This window comes from Gorilla gorilla, chromosome 15 (assembly GCF_029281585.2).
Source record: "Gorilla gorilla gorilla isolate KB3781 chromosome 15, NHGRI_mGorGor1-v2.1_pri, whole genome shotgun sequence".
Classification (NCBI taxonomy): Eukaryota; Metazoa; Chordata; class Mammalia; order Primates; family Hominidae; genus Gorilla; species Gorilla gorilla.
In genome coordinates this window covers 24,974,948-24,993,989 of record NC_073239.2, presented here as the reverse complement: position 1 = coordinate 24,993,989, position 19,042 = coordinate 24,974,948, and the positions used below count along the sequence as shown (strand labels likewise).

Below are 19,042 nucleotides of genomic sequence, written 5' to 3'. Positions count from 1 at the left end.
AAAATTCAACTACTGTTTAAAAGATGATTCATATTAATTACAGAGTAACTTGATATATCAGAACACTGTTAAATCATTCCAGGGAAATTGTCTGGGCATCTTCAAGCAATAGAAAGAAACCTGTTTTCATATTAGCTAACCTTTCAACTGTGTGTTATCTATTAATCTCATGTATGTTGGAGTAACTGTAAACCTCCTGCTTCTTGGATATGTATGTGAAAAGAATATGGCACTTAATGAAGAAACAGGCCTTAACTGAAATACTTAATGTTTCTGTTGCTAGCTTTTTAACTTTGGGCAGGTTAGTTTAATTTTCTAATCTTCAGCTATTCCATATGCAGTATGTCATATAAAGACTTCATTTGCCATATGAAGACAGTTTGCCCAAGGTCACAGATAGTGACTAATTTATGATAATAAATAATATTTCACTGCACTAAAAATGGCTGATGATCAAATATAGGTTATGGAAGTTTTCTTTAATAGCTTTTTTTTTTTGAGAGGGAGTCTCACTCTGTCACCCAGGCTGGAGTGCAGTGGCGTGATTTCAGCTCACTGCAGCCTCCATCTTCTGGGTTTAAGTGATTCTCCCACCTCAGCCTCCTGAGTAGCTGGGACTTCAGGCACGCATTACCATGCCGGCTAATCTTTGTATTTTTAGTAGGGACGGGGTTTCGCCATGTTGGCCAGGATGGTCTTAAACTCCTGACCTCAAGTGATCCACCTGCCTCGGCCTCCCAAAGTGCTGGGATTACAGGTGTGTGCCACTGTGCCTCCTTTAATAGCTATTTACTGTGGACTCTTTAGCTGTTTACAGAATTGTTTTGGACATTATATGAACATGTTTATGAGCATTTACTTTACTAGTCAAGGGGTAGATGGTGAGGCAGGATAAAGGCATAAAAAGATAAATAATCATAGAGGATAACATTTATTAAGTGTCAGATGCTAAAGGAGATTAGAAGAGGGAATAGTTATGGAGATCTGTTTTGGAGGCTGCCATGGAAGAAAGGGATTAGATAAGCAGAGAGAAGGCTGAGGATAACCTTGACTTTCCCCAACTGTAAAATGGAGATATTACTTGCCCCATAAGGCTGTTGTAAGGATTCAGTGAAATAAAATATCTAAAGTATCTAAAATAAATGTAGTGCTTTGTGACTATGTGATGTAACTGCTACTACTGGTTTTTGTTTTTTGGACTGAATGTAAGTGGTTCTTTCTGTCATCTTTAGAATTTTTCTCTCCCAGATGCCTGACAACTTGGAGATGACGTATAGTTTTCGTCTTAAATACCAACTGACTACCTGGGACATAATGTTGAAAAGATTCTCAGACTCTACCTGGTTTTAGTGGGGAAGAATGCTATGATCAATTACTGGTGACAAGGCACATATAAAATAGGCTGGAGGCAGGAAATGGTTGTGTATGGGTTGCTGGAGTAACAGTATGTAAACTGTGTTTATTATCTTTACTTTAAGTCCTAGTATGTCTTATTTGTTTCTAGCCTTCCTTTTACTACATCCTGTAAAACTTTCTAATATAAGATGGCAAGTTTTAGAAGTGAGATACCAAGTTTATATCTGTACTCAGTGAATTAGCCCCGGAGTAGAAAAGAATCTGATGTATCACCCCTGCTCCAAAATATCCCTTATGCATTCTTTCCCATTTATATTCTAGTGAGCTAATAGTTTCTATTTAAAAAATACTTAGATTTTCTGAAAAGCTGAAGTTCTCAATGTGATCTACTTGAGCCAGATGATTTTCCTAATGCAGTCTGTCCACATGAGAAAATGAGAGTTTTGATTGTGGAAAGGATGAATTGGAAAAGAGGGGCATTTTTTTAAAACTGAAAAATAGATTGGATTAAAGGAAAGATATGCCTGAATGGCTTTCAGCTTTTAGATGGTAGGATGCCCGAGATGGGCATAGTAGGGTTCCAAGATGGTACAAAAGAGAAAAGTATGCTGAAGATAAATGGAATTTTAATATTAAGAGTAATAGAAGCCATAACATTACAAAAACATGGTTTTCTTCATAGTCTTATTTTCTGCTCCTTTCTCAAATTTTCCGCTTCCTCCCTCATTTCCACTTTTAGATACAGCATTAATTTATTGCCTTTTGGTTGTCCAGGTTGATGGCTCAAGTTTTGAGTTTTGACCCATTCCACTTTCTAGTCTTTACTTACCTTCTCTCTTTAAATCCTTCTTCTTTTCTTCTGGGTAAATAGGTAGAGCATTGTAAACCTCTCGTGGTACTAGTATTTTCTGGTGGAACCACTTTGTCTCACACAGCCACCTAAAGTTCTTCTGAGAGAACAATTATGCATGTGACTCCTTTTCTTGCGTCTGATTTCTCATTAGAAAGGACCTTGGTTTCAGAAAGGAAGGACTAGAGAAGTAGCTGGTGAGAAGTGAAATTGTAAAATTTGTACTGGATGCCCTTTCCTTTCTGAACATTCTTGTATCTTTGCATGTCTTTTCTTCAAGATACGAATACAGGTTTATTTTTTATAAAACTTTAAAAATAAATATTTTTTCTTTTACTTTACCCTGTGTTTGAATATTATTTAAAATTTATAAAATGAGGTTGTATATTCTTGATTATACTCTCTGTCCCCATTTTAAGAAATGGATTTAATGCTTCTAGTTAAATGATTTCAAGTGATAATGTTGTTTTAGACATATATTCCTGAACCATGGTGTTCAGCTACATTTCAAACTCTTTATTTTTGGAGCCAGGGAACAGAGTAGAAAGTACAAAGGTTTCTAAGGCTTATTGCTAATACCAAGTACATGGTGACATCTACTACATAGCTGATTCACGAACAATAGAATTCCTATAAAAAGAACATCTGATTCTAGATCAGAGTTATCCCTGGAACATGTAAAGATGTCAACTTTAATAGGAAGATGTAAAGCAGCTGTTCTTGTGCCTATTTCCTTTTTACGTAGCGCTTTAGTTTGATGTGGTCACAGTGGCATTTATTTTAGTTTAACAATTAATTTATAATATAAAAGCAGTCCCTAGATTTGTTTGAAACCAACTGGTTATATACAAAAGATTAATTAAATTCACACCTATTAGAAAAGATAGAACTTTGTTGTAATAGAGTGAGAAGGATGCAGCATTGTGGCAACTGAAATAGTTTGACTTACAGTAAGAATCTTTTATGCTTCAGTGCATGAGCTCTCATGAAACTATGAGGAGGTAGGAAATAATGATCTGTATCATGATAAGTTCAGCTAATAATGGCCTCTTCAAAAAGTTATTATTCACAGGGCAGTGGATTCCAAAGTTTCTTTGTTAACTTTCACTTGTTAGTACATTGTTAAGTTTTTCTATTAAGTTTATGTGGAGGAGTTGCTGTACACATTTTTAAAAAATAAAATTCTAAGGCAAAGAAACTTATTTGTACCTGTAATCATGAGTTGTTGCTTAGAGTCTTTCTTAATTAACTAAAAAATATGGCTTCAGACTATGCCAACATTTCATTTCTGGTAATTTTTTGTTTTTCTCCGAGACTGAGTCTCGCACTGTCACCCAGGCTGGAGTGCAGTGGCGTGATCTTGGCTCACTGCAACCTCTGCCTCCTGGGTTCACACCACTCTCCTGCCTCACCTCCCGAGTAGCTGGGACTATAGGTGCTCACCACCACACCCAGCTAATTTTTTGTATTTTTAGTAGAGACGGGGTTTCACCGTGTTGGCCAGGATGGTCTCAATCTCCTGACCTCGTGATCCACCTGCCTTGGCCTCTCAAAGTGCTGGGATTACAGGCGTGAGCCACCACACCTGGCCCATTTCTGGTAATTTTTATAATTAAAGCAAAATGCTTTTAGGCAATTTTAATTTTGTTTACTGATACATAAGAAAAGATAATTATTTTCATTGCCTCAATGCTGCATCCTTCTCACTCTATTACAACAAAGTTCTATCTTTTCTAATATCTTTGCTTATGACTTTCTTTTTAATGTATATGCTGTACATTTTTATTTCAGTGTGCTTTTTTCTTTGTTAAATTTTCCATATCATCCTTCTGCAGGGGCCATGCTAATCTTCTGTATCATTCCAATTTCAGTTTAGGTGCTGCCAAAGTGAGTACCTGTTAAATTTTAAAGAAACACATTTAACATGGTGATGAATCTGCTCACATTTCTGAGCTTTCAATTTATAATTTATCATGTATTAACTATAGGAATTAAAATATGCATTAAAATTATTAATTTTTTAATATATTTATTTTATTTTATTTTATTATACTTTAAGTTCTGAGATACACGTGCAGAATGTGCAGATTTGTTACATACGTATACAAGTGCCATGGCGGTTTGCTGCATCTGTCAACGTGTCATCTAGGCTTTTAAGCCCCACATGCATTAGGTTATCTATCCTAATGTTATCCCTTCCCTCTGCCCCCCACCCACCGACAGGCCCCAGTATGTGATGTTTCCCTCCCTGTGTCCATCTGTTCTCATTGTTCAACTACCACTTATGATTGAGAACATGCGGTGTTTGGTGTTTTTGTTCCTGTGTTAGTTTGCTGAGAACGATGGTTTCCAGCTTTATCCATGTTCCTGCAAAGGACATGAACTCATCCTTTTTATGGCTGCATAGTATTCTGTGGTGTATATTCTTTATCCAGTCCATTATTGATGGGCATTTGGGTTGGTTCCAAGTCTTTGCTATTGTAAATAGTGCTGCAATAAATATCCATATGCATGTGTCTTTATAGTAGAATGATTTATAATCCTTTGGGTATATACCCAGTAATGGGATTGCTGGATCAAATGGTACACCAACAGTGTAAAAACATTTCTATGTCTCCACATCCTCTTCAGCATCTGCAGTTTTCTGACTTTTTAATGATCGCCATTCTAACTCGCATGAGATGCTGTCTCATTGTGGTTTTGATTTGCATTTCTTTAATGACCAGTGATGATGAGCATTTTCTCATATATTTGTTGGCTACATAAATATCTTCTTTTGAGAAGTGTCTGTTCATATCCTTCACCCACTTTTTGATGGGGTTGTTTTTTTCTTGTAAATTTGTTTAAGTTCCTTGTACATTCTGTTTATTAGACCTTTGTCAGATGGATAGATTGCAAAAATTTTCTACCATTCTGTAGGTTGCCTGTTCACTCTGATGATAGTTTTCTTTTGCTGTGTAGAAGCTCTTTAGTTTAATTAGATCCCATTTGTCAATTTTGGCTTTGGTTGCCATTGCTTTTGGTGTTTTAGTCATGAAGTCTTTGCCCATGCCTATGTCCTGAATGGTATTGCCTAGGTTTTTTCTAGGGCTTTTATGGTTTTAGGTCTTATATTTAAGTCTTTAATCCATCCTGAGTTAATTTTTGTATAAAGTGTAAGGAAGGGGTCTAGTTTCAGTTTTATGCATATGGCTAGCCAGTTTTCCCAACACTGTTTATTAAATAGGGAATCCTTTTCCTATTGCTTGTTTGTGTCAGGTTTGTCAAGGGTCAGATGGTCGTAGATGTGTGGTGTTATTTCTCAGGCCTCTGTTCTGTTCCATTGGTCCATATATCTGTTTTGGTACCAGTATCGTGCTGTTTTGGTTACTGTAGCCTTGTAGTATAGTTTGAAGTCAGGTAGCATGATGCCTCCAGCTTTGTTCTTTTTGCGTAGGATTGTCTTGGCTATACAGGCTCTTTTTTTGTTCCATATGAAATATAAAGTAGTTTTTTCTAATTCTATGAAGAAAGGCAATGGTAGCTTGATGGGAATAGCATTCAATCTATAAATTACTTTGGGCAGTATGGCCATTTTCACAATATTGAATCTTCCTATCCATGAACACAGAATATTTTTCCATTTGTTTGTGTCCTCTCATTTCCTTGAACAGTGGTTTGTAGTTCTCCTTGAAGAGGTCCTTCACGTCCCTTGTAAGTTGTATTCCTAGGTATTTTATGTTCTTTGTAGCAATTATGAATGGGAGTTCACTCATGATTTGGCTCTCTGTCTGTTATTGGTGTATAGGAATGCTTGTGATTTTTGCACATTAATTTTATATCCTGAGACTTTCCTGAAGTTGCTTATCAGCTTAAGGAGTTTTTGGACTCAGACAATGGGGGTTTTTTAAATAAACAATCATGTCATCTGCAGAGACAATTTGACTTCCTCTCTTCCTATTTGAATACACTTTATTTCTTTCTCTTGCTTGATTGCCGTGGCCAGAACTTCCAATACTGTGTTGAGTAGGAGTGGTGAGAGAGGGCATCCTTGTCTTGTGCCGGTTTTCAAAGGGAATGCTTCCAGCTTTTGCCCATTCAGTATGATATTGGCTATGGATTTGTCATAAATTGCTTTTATTATTTTGAGATACGTTCCATCAATACCTAGTTTATTGAGTGATTTTAGCATAAAGGGCTGTTGAATTTTGTTAAAGGTCTTTTCTGCATCTATTGAGATAATCATGTGGTTTTTATCATTGGTTCTGTTTATGTGATGGATTACGTTTATTGATTTGTGTATGTTGAACCAGCCTTGCATCCCAGGGATGAAGCCAACTTGATCGTGGTGGATAAGCTTTTCGATGTGCTGCTGGATTTGGTGTGACAGCATTTTATTGAGGATTTTCACATCGATGTTCATCAGGGATATAGGCCTAAAATTTCCTCTTTTTTTGTTGTGTCTTTGCCAGGTTTTGGTACCAGGCTGATGCTGGCCTCATAAAATGAATTAGGGAGGAGTCCCTCTTTTCTGTGGTTTGGAATAGTTTCAGAAGGAATGGTAGCAGCTCCTCTTTGTACCTCTGGTAGAGTTCGTCTGTGAATCTGTCTGGTCCTGGGCTTTTTTGGTTGTTAGGCTATTAATTACTGCCTTAATTTCAGAACTTGTTATTGGTCTATTCAGGTATTAGTTTAGTCTTGGGAGGGTGTATGTGTCTGGGAATTTATGCGTTTCTTCTAGATTTTCTAGTTGATTTGCATAGAGGTGTTTATAGTATTCTCTGATGGTAGTCTGTATTTCTGTGGGATCAGTGGTGATATCCCTTTCATCATTTTTCATTGTGTCTATTTGATTCCTCTCTCTTTTCGTCTTTATTAGTCTGCCTAGTGGTCTACCCATTTTGTTAATCTTTTCAAAAAAACCAGCTCCTGGATTCATTGATTTTTTGAAGGGTTTTTCGTGTCTCTATCTCTTTCAGTTCTTCTCTGATCTTAGTTATTTCTTGTCTTCTGCTAGCTTTTGAATTTGTTTGCTCTTGCTTCTCTAGTTCTTTTAATTGTGATGTTAAGGTGTCTATTTTAGATCTTTCCAGCTTTCTGATTTGGGCGTTTAGTGCTATAAATTTCCCTCTAAACACTGCTTTAGTTGTGTCCCAGAGATTCTGGTACGTTGTATCTTTGAACTCATTGGTTTCAAAGAACTGATTTATTTCTGTCTTAATTTCATTATTTACCCAGTAGCAGTCATTCAGGAGCAGGTTTTTCAGTTTCCACGTAGTTGTGCAGTTTTGATTGAGTTTCTTAATCCTGAGTTCTAACTTGATTGCACCATGGTGTGAGAGAGAGACTGTTTGTTATGATTTCCATTATTTTACATTTGGCGAGGAGTGTTTTACTGCCAATTATGTGGTCAGTTTTAGAATAAGTGTGATGTGGTGCTAAGAAGAATGTGTATTCTCTTGATTTGGGGTGGAGAGTTCTGTAGATGTCTATTAGGTCTGTTTGGCCCAGAGCTGAGTTCAAGTCCTGAATCTCCTTGTTAATTTTCTGTCTTGTTGATCTGTCTAATATTGACAGTGGGGTGTTAAAGTCTCCCACTATTACTGTGGGGGAGTCTAAGTCTCTTTGTAGGTCTCTAAGAACTAGCTTTATGAATCCCGGTGCTCCTGTATTGGGTGCATATATATTTAAGATAGTGCTTCTTGTTGCATTGATCCATTTACTATTATGTAATGCTCTTATTTGTCTTTTTTGATCTTTGTTGGTTTAAAATCTGTTTTATCAGAGACTAGGATTGTACCCTGGTTTTTTTTTTTCTTTCCATTTGCCTGGTAAATATTCCTCCATCCCTTTATTTTGAGCCTATGCGTGTCTTTGCATGAGATGGGTCTCCTGAATACAGTACACTGATGGGTCTTGACTCTTTATCCAATTTGCCAGTCTGTGTCTTTTAATTGGGACATTTAGCCCATTTATATTTAAGATATATATATATATATATATATATATATATATATATATATTTATTTATTTATTTATTTATTTATTTTTATTTTTATTTTTGAGACAGAATCTCCCTTTGTCTCCCAGGCTGGAGTGCAGTGGTGCAATCTCAGCTCACTGCAACCTCCGCCTCCCGGGTTCAAACAATTCTTCTGCCTCAGCCTCCTGAGTAGCTGGGACTGCAGGTATGCACCACCATGCCTGGCTAATTTTTGTATTCTTAGTAGAGATGGGGTTTCACCATATTGGTCAGGCTGGTCTCAAACTCATGACCTTGTGATCTGCTCGCCTCGGCCTCCCAAAGTGCTGGGATTACAGGTGTGAGCCACTGCTCCCGGCCAAGGTTAATATCGTTATGTGTGAATTTGATCATAATGCTAGCTGGTTATTTTTCACATTAGTTGATGCTGTTTCTTCATAGTGTCATTGGTCTTTATATTTCAGTATGTTTTTGCAGTGGCTGATGCTGGTTTTTCCTTTCCATATTTAGTGCTTCCTTCAGGAGCTCTTGTACAGCAGGCCTGGTGGTGACAAAATCCCTTAGCATTTGCTTGTCTCTAAAGGTTTTTATTTCTCCTTCACTTATGAAGCTTAGTTTGGCCGTATATGAAATTCTGGGTTGAAAATTCTTTTCTTTAAGAATGTTGAATGTTGGCCCCCACTCTCTTCTGGCTTGTAGGGTTTCTGTAGAGAGATCTACTGTTAGTCTGATGGGCTTCCCTTTGTAGGTAATCTGACCTTTCTCCCTGGCTGCCCTTAATATTTTTTCCTTCATTTCAACCTTGGTGAATCTGATGATTATGTGTCTTGGGGTTACTCTTCTCGAGGATTATCTTAGTAGTGTTTGTATTTCCTGAATTTGAATGTTGGCCTGTCTTGCTAGATTGGGGAAGTTCTCCTGGATGATATCCTGAAGAGTGTTTTCCAGCTTGGTTACATTCTCCTCATCACTTTCAGGTACACCAATCAATCGTAGGTTTGGTCTTTTCACATAGTCCCATATTTCTTGGAGGCTTTGTCCTTTCCTTATCATTCTTTTTTCTGTAATCTTGTCTTCAAGCTTTATTTCATTAAGTTGATCTTCAATCTCTGATATCCTTTCTTCCGCTTGATCAGTTCGACTATTGATACTTGTGTATGCTTCATGAAGTTCTTGTGCTGTGTTTTTCAGCACCATCAGGTCGTTTATCTTCTTCTCTAAACTGGTTATTCTAGTTAGCCCTTCCTGTAACCTTTTATCAAGGTTCTTAGCTTCCTTCCATTGGGTTAGAACATGCTCCTTTAGCTCAAAGGAGTTTGTTATTATTACCCACCTTCTGCCTGCTTCTGTTAATTCGTCATACTCTTCTCTGTTCAGTTTTGTGCACTTGCTGGAGAGGAGTTGTGATTATTTGGAGGAGAAGAGGCATTCTGGTTTTTGGAATTTTCTGCATTTTTGCGCTGGGTTTTCCTCATCTTTGTGGATTTATCTACCTTTGATCTTTGATGCTGATGACCTTTGGATAGGTTTTTTGCATGGGCGTGCTTTTTGTTAATGTTGATGTTATTGCTTTCTGTTTGTTAGTTTTCCTTCTAACAGTCAGGCCCCTCTTCTGCAGGTCTGCTGGAATTTGCTGGAGGTCCACTCCAGACCCTGTTTGCCTGGGTATCACCAGCAGAGGCTGCAGAACAGCAAAGATTGCTGCCTGTTCCTTCCTCTGGAAGCTTCGTCCTAGAGGGGCACCCACCAGATGCCAGCTGGAGCTGTCCTGTATGAGGTGTCTGTCAACTCCTGCTGGGAGGTGTCTCCCAGTCACGAGGCACAGGTGTCAGGGACCCACTTGAGGAGGCAGTCTGTCTCTTAGCAGAGCTCGAATGCAGTGCTAGGAGATCCCCTGCTCTCTTCAGAGTCGGCAGGCAGGAATGTTTAAGTCAGCTGAAGCTGCGTCCACAGCTGCCCCTTCCCCCAGGTGCTCTGTCCCAGGGAGATGGGGGTTTTATCTTTACGCCCCTGACTGGGGCTGCTGCCTTTCTTTCAGAGATTCCCTGCCTAGTGAGGAGGAATCTAGAGAGGCAGTCTGCCCACAGCTGCTTTGCTGCACTGTGGTGGGTTTCACCCAGTCTGAACTTCCTGGTGGCTTCCTTAATATGGTGAGGGGAAAACCACGTACTCTAGCCTCAGTATTGGTTGATGCCCCTCTCCGCGCCAAGCTCTATTGTCCCGGGTTGACTTCAGACTGCTGTGCTGGCAGCAAGAATTTCAAGCCAATGGATCTTAGCTTGCCGGGCTCTGTAGGGGTGGGACTCACTAAGACCACTTGGCTCCCTGGCTTCAGCCCCTTTTCAGAGGAGTGAACGGTTCTGTCACACTGGGGTTCCAGGTGCCATTGGGGTATGAAAAAAACACTCCTGCAACTAGCTCAGTGTCTGCCCAAGCAGCTGCCCAGTTTTCTGCTTGAAACCCAGGGCGCTGGTGGTGTAGGCACTTGAGGGAATCTCCTGGTCTGCAGGTTGCAAAAACTGTAGGAAAAGCCTAGTAGCTTAGCCGGATGGCACAGTCCCTCAGGGCTTCCCTTGGCTAAGGGAGGGAGGTCCCCAACCCCTTGCACTTCCCAGGTGAGGTGACACCCCACGCTGCTTCTGCCTACCCTCAGTGGGCTGCCCTCACTGTCTAACCAGTTCCAGTGAGATGAACTGGGTATCTCAGTTGGAAATGCAGAAATCTCCTGCCTTCTGCATTGGTCTCGCTGGGAGCTGCAGACCAGAACTGTTCCTATTTGCCCATCTTGCCCTGCTCCTTATTTATTAAATTTTAAAATGATTTTATTTATTTTATTTTTAGAGATGGGGTCTCACTATGTTACTCAGGCTGGACTCAAACTCCTGGGCTCAATTGACTCTCGAACTTCAGCCTCCTGAGTAGCCAAGACTACAGGCATGCACCACTGTGCCTGGCTTTATTTTTATTTTTAATTGACACATAATTGCATATATTTATGGGACACAATTTGATGTGTCAGTATATGTATTGCATTGTATCATAATTAAATCAGGGTAATGAGCAGATTAATCACTTCAAACATTATTTCCTTGTTGTGGGAACATTTAAAATATTGTAAGCTATTTTGAGATACACAATACCTTATTGTTAATGCATGTAGTATTTGAATTTCTGTGTCTGGTTTATTTCACTTAATGTCCTCCAGGCTTATTTATGTTTGTGAAAATGACAGAATTTCATTCCTTTTCTTTTTTTTAAAAACTTTTATTTTATGTTTGTGAGTACATATGAAGGTTTGTTACTTAGCTAAACACATGTCACAGGGGTTTGTTGTACGTATTTCATTTCCCAGATATTAAACCTAGTACTCAATAGTTATATTTTTTGCTCTCTTCCTCCTCCGATTTTCCCGTCAAGTACACCCCACTGTCTGTTGTTTCCTTCTTTGTGTCCCTAAGTTCTTATCATTTAGTTCCCACTTGTAAGTGAGAACACATGGTATTTGGGTTTCTGTTCCTGCATTAGTTTGCTAAGGATAATGGCCTCCAGCTCCGTCCATCTTCCTGCAAAAGACATGATCTTGTTTTTTTTTTTTTTTTTTTTTTTTTTTTTACGGCTGCCTAGTATTCCATGGTGTATATGTACCACATTTTCTTTAACCAGTCTGTCATTGATGGGTATTTAGGTTGATTTAATGTCTTTGGTATTGTGAATAGTGCTGCAGAGAACATTTGTGTGCATGTGTCTTTATGGTAGAATGATTTATATTCCTCTGGGTATATGCCCAGTAATGGGATTGCTGGGTTGCATGGTAATTCTGTGTTTAGCTCTTTGAGGAATCACCATATGCTTTCCAGAATGGTTGAGCTAATTTACACTTCCATCACCAGTGTGTAGGTGTTGCCTTTTCCCCGTAACATTGCCAACATCTGTTATTTTTTTATATTTTAATAATAGCCATTCTGACTGGTGTGAGTTGGTATCTCATTGTGGTCTTTATTTGCATTTCTCTCATGATCAGTGATGTTGATCTTTTTTTCATATGTGTGTTGGCTGCATGTATGTCTTCTTTTGAGAAGTGTCTGTTCATGTCCTTTGCCCACTTTTAATGGGGTTGTTTTTCTCTTGTAAATTTAACTTCCTTATAGAGGCTTGATATCGGACCTTTGTCAGATGTATGGCTTACACATATTTTCTACCATTTTATAGGTTGTCTGTTTACTCTGTTGATAGTTCCTTTTGCTGTGCAGAATCTCTTAAGTTTAATTAGATCCCACTTGTCAATTTTTGCTTTTGTTGTGATTGCTTTTGCTTTCTTTGTCATGAAATCTTTGCCCATTCCTGTGTCCAGGATGATAATACCTAGGTTGTCTTCCAGGATTTTTATAGTTTTGGCTTTTACATTTAAGTCTTTAATCCATCTTGAGTTGATTTTTGTATATGGTGTAAGAAAGGGGTCCAGCTTCAATTTCTACTTATGACTAGCCAGTTATCCCAGCACCATTTATGGAATAGAGAATCCTTTCCCCATTGCTTGTTTTTGTCAGCTTTATTGAAGATCAGATGGTTGTGGTTGTGTGGCCTTATTTCTGGGCTCTTTATTCTGTTCCGTTGGTCCATGTGCCTGTTTTTGTACCAGTACCATGCTGTTTTGGTTACTGTAGCCCTGTAGTATAGTTTGAAGTTGGGTACCATGATTCCTCCAGCTTTGTTTTTCTTGCTTTGGATTACCTTGGCTGTTTGGGCTATTTTTTGGTTGCTTATGAATTTTAAAATAGTTTTTTCTAGTTCTGTGAAGAATGTCATTGGTAGATTGATAGGAATAGCATTGAATCTGTAAATTGCCTTGGGGAATATAGCCATTTTAATGTTATTGATTATTCCTATCCATGTGCATGGGATGTTTCTCCATTTATTTGTCTCATCTCTGTGTTCTTTGAGCAGTGTTTTGTAATTCTCGTTGTAGAGATTTTTCACCTCCCTAGTTAGTTAGATTTCATTCTTTTTAATGGATGAATAGTGTTCTATTGTGTCTATATACCAAATTTTCTTTATCCGTTCATCTAATGTTGGACATTTAGGTTGATTTCATATCTTGACTATTGCGAATAGTGCTGCAGTAAACATAGGAGTGCAGATATCTCTTTGACATACTGATATCACGTTAAGCAAATATTAGCAGACCAAATTCAGCATTCTATAAAATAACTGCATTATAATTAAATTGGGTTTAATCCAGGAAAGCAAGTTTGTTTCCAAATTAGGAAAAATCTCTTAGTGTAACTCACCGTTTTAGCAGATCAAAGGTGAAAAAGCATGTGATAATTCAGATTCTTTAATCTGTATTCATATGGTAATTGAAGAAAATGGCCAAAAATATTGCCAACCATGATAGTGAAAGGTTATAATTGGATGCTTTGGAAAGAATTGAGAAAATCACATAGAAGAAAAATAGTGCTTTCAAATTAGGTATGGGGCGATTGAGCTAGTTAGTTTAGCCAGAAATTAAAGAAGGAAACTATAAACATACACTCATTGAGTATTCCTTTAATGAAGGACCACGGCTTTTTCTTTGAGTAGGGATTCAATGAATGGAATATGGCAGAGGATTTCTTATATAATCCACGCATATATGCTTTACACAGTTTTCAGTCTCAGTCTCTTGACAGAGGGGAAAAACCCTGAAGAACATATCTTGAAATCTGAAAACAGGATACTCCTAGGTTTTATGACTTTGTCCTAGACTTTTTGCCCAATACTTGTCCAAATCATATTTGTTATGGTAGAGAAGTAGGATATGAAAGCAAGAGTGAGTGGGAAGGTGATTGCATAGATAGTTTGATAAAACAAATTATATTTTATTGTAATCATTTGTTGACTATATAAAGGATTTTTTTACTTCACTATAAGCAATAGATTGCTTTTCTCTACAGATTAATGCAATTTTTCATCTCAGATTTCAAAATTGAGTTTTTCTACTTTTGTGGATTTTTATACTTTTTAAGCTAAGTAAAGGAACAAATAAGTAGTAACACTCCAGTGTAGGAAGGACTGATTAGATATGTGTGTGTGTGTGTGCATGCAAATATACACATACATGTATGCACATATTAGATTAGCATATATATAATTTATATGTTTACGTATCTTTGTATATGAATAAAATTGGTGGACAAAATTAGTTATTGAGGCTATTTTTTAGAAACATTTTAAAATTGTAGTTGTTTTATTGAGGTTATTTATTTTTTTTGAGACAGAGTCTTGTTCTGTCACCCAGCTGGAGTGCAGTGGCACAATGTGGGCTCACTGCAACCTCTGCCTCCCAGGTCCAAGCGATTCTTTCATGTTAGCCTCCTGAATAGCTGGGAGTATAGGCCTGCACCACCGTGCCCAGCTAATTTTTGTATTTTTAGTAGAGACGGCGTTTTACCATGTTGGCCAGGCTGGTCTAGAACTCCTGACCTCAAGTAATCCACCCACCTTGGCCTCACACTGTGCCTGGTATTGAGGCTGTTTTTTAGAAACATATTTAAAATTGTATTTGAAGTATTTCTTAATATAATTATGTCCCAACTATTTATCAATGTTGTGTCTATTGGAAATAGTAGTAGTATGCTTGGTATAATGTTTAAACTGTTGCAAATTGAGTTATATTTAGTTGAAAGTTAAATTGCACAATATGAGTAGCCTATTTGTATTTCCAGTTTGGTATTCTTTGATCCTGGAAGGATGGATGGGCAAAGGGGAGATGTTAGTCAAGTAGTGCGAAGTTTCAGTTAGACAGGGGGAATAAGTTCTAGTGATCTGTTGCGCAGCATGGCGACTATTGTTAACAATCATTTTTTGTATATTTCAACATTGTTAAAAGAGTAGACTTTAAATGTTTTTACTGCAAAGAAAGAATATGTGAGGTGATGTGGAATGCTAATTAGCATGGTTTATTATTTATTTACTTATTATTATTCTACTACAATGTAGACATGTATCATAACATTACGTTGTACCCCGTAAACATATGCAATTTTTGTTAATTAAAAAAAATTTTTAAAAAGATGAAAAAAAAACCCAATTCAGAATGTTTATGTATTGTGTTTTATTGTTCTAAAAGAGAGGATTTTTTTTTTTCCAGGCAACCTAATGAGGCCTCTCTTGAATTATGGTATTGCTTGGTGAGCATATATATATTTTTAATGTTACTTTTCAGAATAATGTTGATTAATTTATACAAATTAGTTGTATTTTTATGTTACTGTTGCAGTATGTCTATGGGCTTTCTGGTTGAAGAAAGTGAACCAGTAGTTTGGAGAGGCCTTATGGTAATGTCGGCCATTGAGAAATTGTTGAGGCAGGTAAGAATATTGCTTTAAATATCGTTTTATCATTGGCAAAGCTGTGGTTAATACATTTGCTGATTGGAGAATTGTTAAAATTTGCATTCAGGAATCAGTTGATGGGATGGATGAATGTATAATGTGTAATATGGCACTTAATGAGTTAATGTGGTGCCAAGACCAAACTTCACTGTTAACATGATTTAATCTTTCCCATTGCTTGTGAGTACTAAAAATTCTATTGTCTTACTTAATACTGTTTTCTTGCTTTGGCTGTGTCTGCAGTAAGAAGACCAAATCTATTTTTATAAGTTATCTTCCTTCTTTAGATTTGTGATTAATCTCATTGTGGTCAATATTGAGTTATAAGGGCAGTGTAGAAATTCTACAGATGTAGAAAAAAATTATATAAACCAATGTACTTGTGATTTAAAATTGCTCCAGAAAAAAGTAAAATTTTGTTTTGAGTATATATGGTTATATATTTGCATGTGTAATATCTGTCCAATCAACTTTAATTTAGCCTTAAGAAAAGAAGAGAACATTTGATTGGATAATCTAAAAATATCAGTTGGGCTATATGTTATTTATAGTTAGCTTGGAATAAGTTTTATTTTTTTCTCAGTAGATGTGAGTTTGTAATTGTCTTCTAGGTAAAAGTTAAAAGTAATTTGCATTTACTTCATCAACTTATAACAGTTACCTTTTATTTATTCAGATTCTACTTTGGGTCAGGCACCATGCAATAGGTTGATAATTCTAATGGTAGATACTGCTATATTCATTTTCAGGTATACAATTAAGTGGATGAAATCTGTCTTGAACTCTGAAACTCTTCTTTTTTCACTATAACATCTTGCCTTTCTACCACTTTTGCTGCTTGAATTGTGATAAATGTGCTGTTTGATTTTTGGTCCTAGTCATTTAAGTCTCTTGGTTTCATTTTCTCCTCTTTTACTGTCAGATCCCCTAGTTAGTGATTTCATTTAAAATCCCCAAACCACCCCATCCCCACCAATTCCTTTGTGACCTTGACCTTTATTTGTCTTGATTAACCCACCCTCTGTTTTCTCTACTTCTAAATACTATCAGAGAATATAGAATAGTTGTGTTAATTGCCTGCATTATATATTTTTGATTTTTGAATTTAGCTACCTTCACAACACTTCAGTCATCAGATTTTACATGTTGTTATTCTCAAAAAATATTCAGGGAATTTGGTAGTCTAGCAGAGGTCCAAATGAAGATTTGGCAAAAACAAGCTCTCTGACACATAAATTGTATAAAAGTTACAGTTTATTGGTTAGGTGTGGTGGCTCACGCCCGTAATCCCAGCACTTTGGGAGGCCGAGATGGGTGGATCACGAGGTCAGGAGATCGAGACCATGCTGGCTAACATGGTGAAACCCCATCTCTACTAAAGATACAAAAAAATTAGCCCCGTGTGGTGGCGGGTGCCTGTAGTCCCAGCTACTCGGGAGGCTGAGGCAGGAGAATGGCGTGAACCCGGGAGGCGGAGCTTGCAGTGAGCCGAGATCGTGCCACTGCACTCCAGCCTGGGTGACAGAGCAAGACTCCATCTCAAAAAAAAAAAAAAAAAGTTACAGTTTATTTTGAGAAGCATGGTGGATACATTTTCAGCAAACATACTATAGAATATCAAGATAAAGATGGGGTAAGAAAATGGATTCATATTTTATTGGGATGCTTTGAGGTTACCTAGAGTATATCTATCTTACAGTCTTTCGTGAAGTCACTTTCATGTGTGCATTTTATTGGGAGCTGAAAAGCTGGTATTTTAGGCCTACACTGGGACTAATGCAGATCATCAGAGCTAAGGAGTGTTTTCACTTTTGTTTTGATTTAGAAACCAAACCATTATTTGGTAAATTTAACATCCTTAATGAAAATTCAGTAGCTAGATAGAACTTTTGTACCTGATTCATTGGCTCATTTTAAACAATTGAATATAACATATATACAGAAGAATGTACAAATCATGAGTATAATTAGATAAATTATCCCAAAGTTGAAACACCTATATAATCATCATTTAGAACAAGATAACTAGAACAATACCAGTGATCCAGAACATCCTCTCATGTTCCCTCCTAGTACCCATTTATGGGGAGAAGAAAAATACTGTGGTCATTCTGATATCCTGAACTAGAGTAAGTCTGGTTTAAAGTTGTTTTGTTTTTTTCTTTTTCTCCCTGACAATACTTTGTTGAGCTAAAATTATGCATACAATGAGATGCATAGATTTTCAGTATATAATTCAGTGATTTTTGATAAATATATATACCTATGTAATCATAACCCAATCAAACTAAATAGCATTTCAGTCCTCCAAGAGAGTTTCCTTGGGTCCCCTTCTGTTTCATCCCATACCCATAGACAATCATTGTGATTTCTGTCACCGTAGTGAGTTTTACATGTTTTAAAATTTCAAATGAATAGGATTATACAGGATGTAGCTTTTTTTTTTTTTTTTGAGACAGAGTTTCGCTCTTGTTGCCCAGGCTGGAGTGCAATAGTGCCATCTCGGCTCACTGCAACCTCCGCCTCCCAGGTTTAAGCAATTCTCCTGCCTCAGCCTTCTGAGTAGCTGGGACTACAAGGCATGCGCCACCACGCCTGGCTAATTTTGTATTTTTAGTAGAGACGGGGTTTCTCCATGTTGGTCAGGCTGGTCTTGAACTCCCAACTTCAGGTAATCTGCCCGTCTCGGCCTCCCAAAGTGCTGGGATTACAGGCGTGAGCCACTGCAACCGTCCAGGATGTAGCTTTTTTTTTATATGGTTTCACTTAGCCTAAGGCTTTTGAAATTCATGTTTATTGTTGCATATAATAGTAGTTGGGTCTTCTTTATTGCTAAGTAGGATTCCATTGTATGAATATAATAAAATGTTTTATTTTTTTTCTGTTGATGAATATTTGGGTGGTCTCCAGTTTTGGGCTATTGTGAATAATACCTCTATAATACTTTTACAGTTGTTCAGAAGTTTTCCAGTTGCTTCACATTTTTGTTAACATTTGGTGTTCTCAGTCTCGTTACTTTTAACCATTCTAATAGATATAAAATGTATCTTGTTATGGTTTTAATTTGTGTTTCCCTGATGATCAATAATATTGAGCCCTTTTCCACATGTGTATTAGATCTCATATTTTCTTTTGTGATGTGTCTGTTCAAGTCTTCTACTCATTTTTTAATTTTTTTTTTTTTTTTTTTTTTTTTTTAGTAATTGAGTTGTAGGAATTTGTACGTATTTTGGCTATGAGTCCATTGTCAGGTAATAGATATTGGGAGTATTTATCCCAGTCTGTGGCTTGTCTTTTTATGCTGGAGTTTGAATTTTAATGAATTCCAATTTCTTATCTTTTTTATGCTTAGTGCTTTTTGTATCCTCTTTAGGAAATCTTTGCCTGTTTACCCCAAGGTTATAATGATAAGAATGTATTTATTTTGGCCGGGCGCGGTGGCTCACGCCTGTAATCCCAGCACTTTGGGAGGCCGAGACGGGCGGATCACGAGGTCAGGAG

The 19,042-nt window shown here is 37.3% G+C and overlaps 1 protein-coding gene and 1 non-coding gene across 3 annotated transcripts in view; one reads left to right on the top strand and one right to left on the bottom strand.

Annotated features, from left to right (window-relative positions):
- Positions 1-19,042, top strand: part of NUBPL (NUBP iron-sulfur cluster assembly factor, mitochondrial) — a 312,393-nt gene that overhangs the window by 96,702 nt on the left and 196,649 nt on the right. For both annotated transcript variants that reach the window (XM_055361333.2, XM_004055061.5), the window contains exons 5-6: positions 15,298-15,337; positions 15,427-15,517. In XM_055361333.2, coding sequence (XP_055217308.1) covers positions 15,298-15,337; positions 15,427-15,517 — 131 coding nt within the window. The remainder of the gene's footprint in view (positions 1-15,297; positions 15,338-15,426; positions 15,518-19,042) is intronic.
- Positions 3,996-4,101, bottom strand: LOC115930624 (U6 spliceosomal RNA). The gene has a single exon (XR_004067249.1). It is a non-coding gene; the product is annotated as a U6 spliceosomal RNA (small nuclear RNA).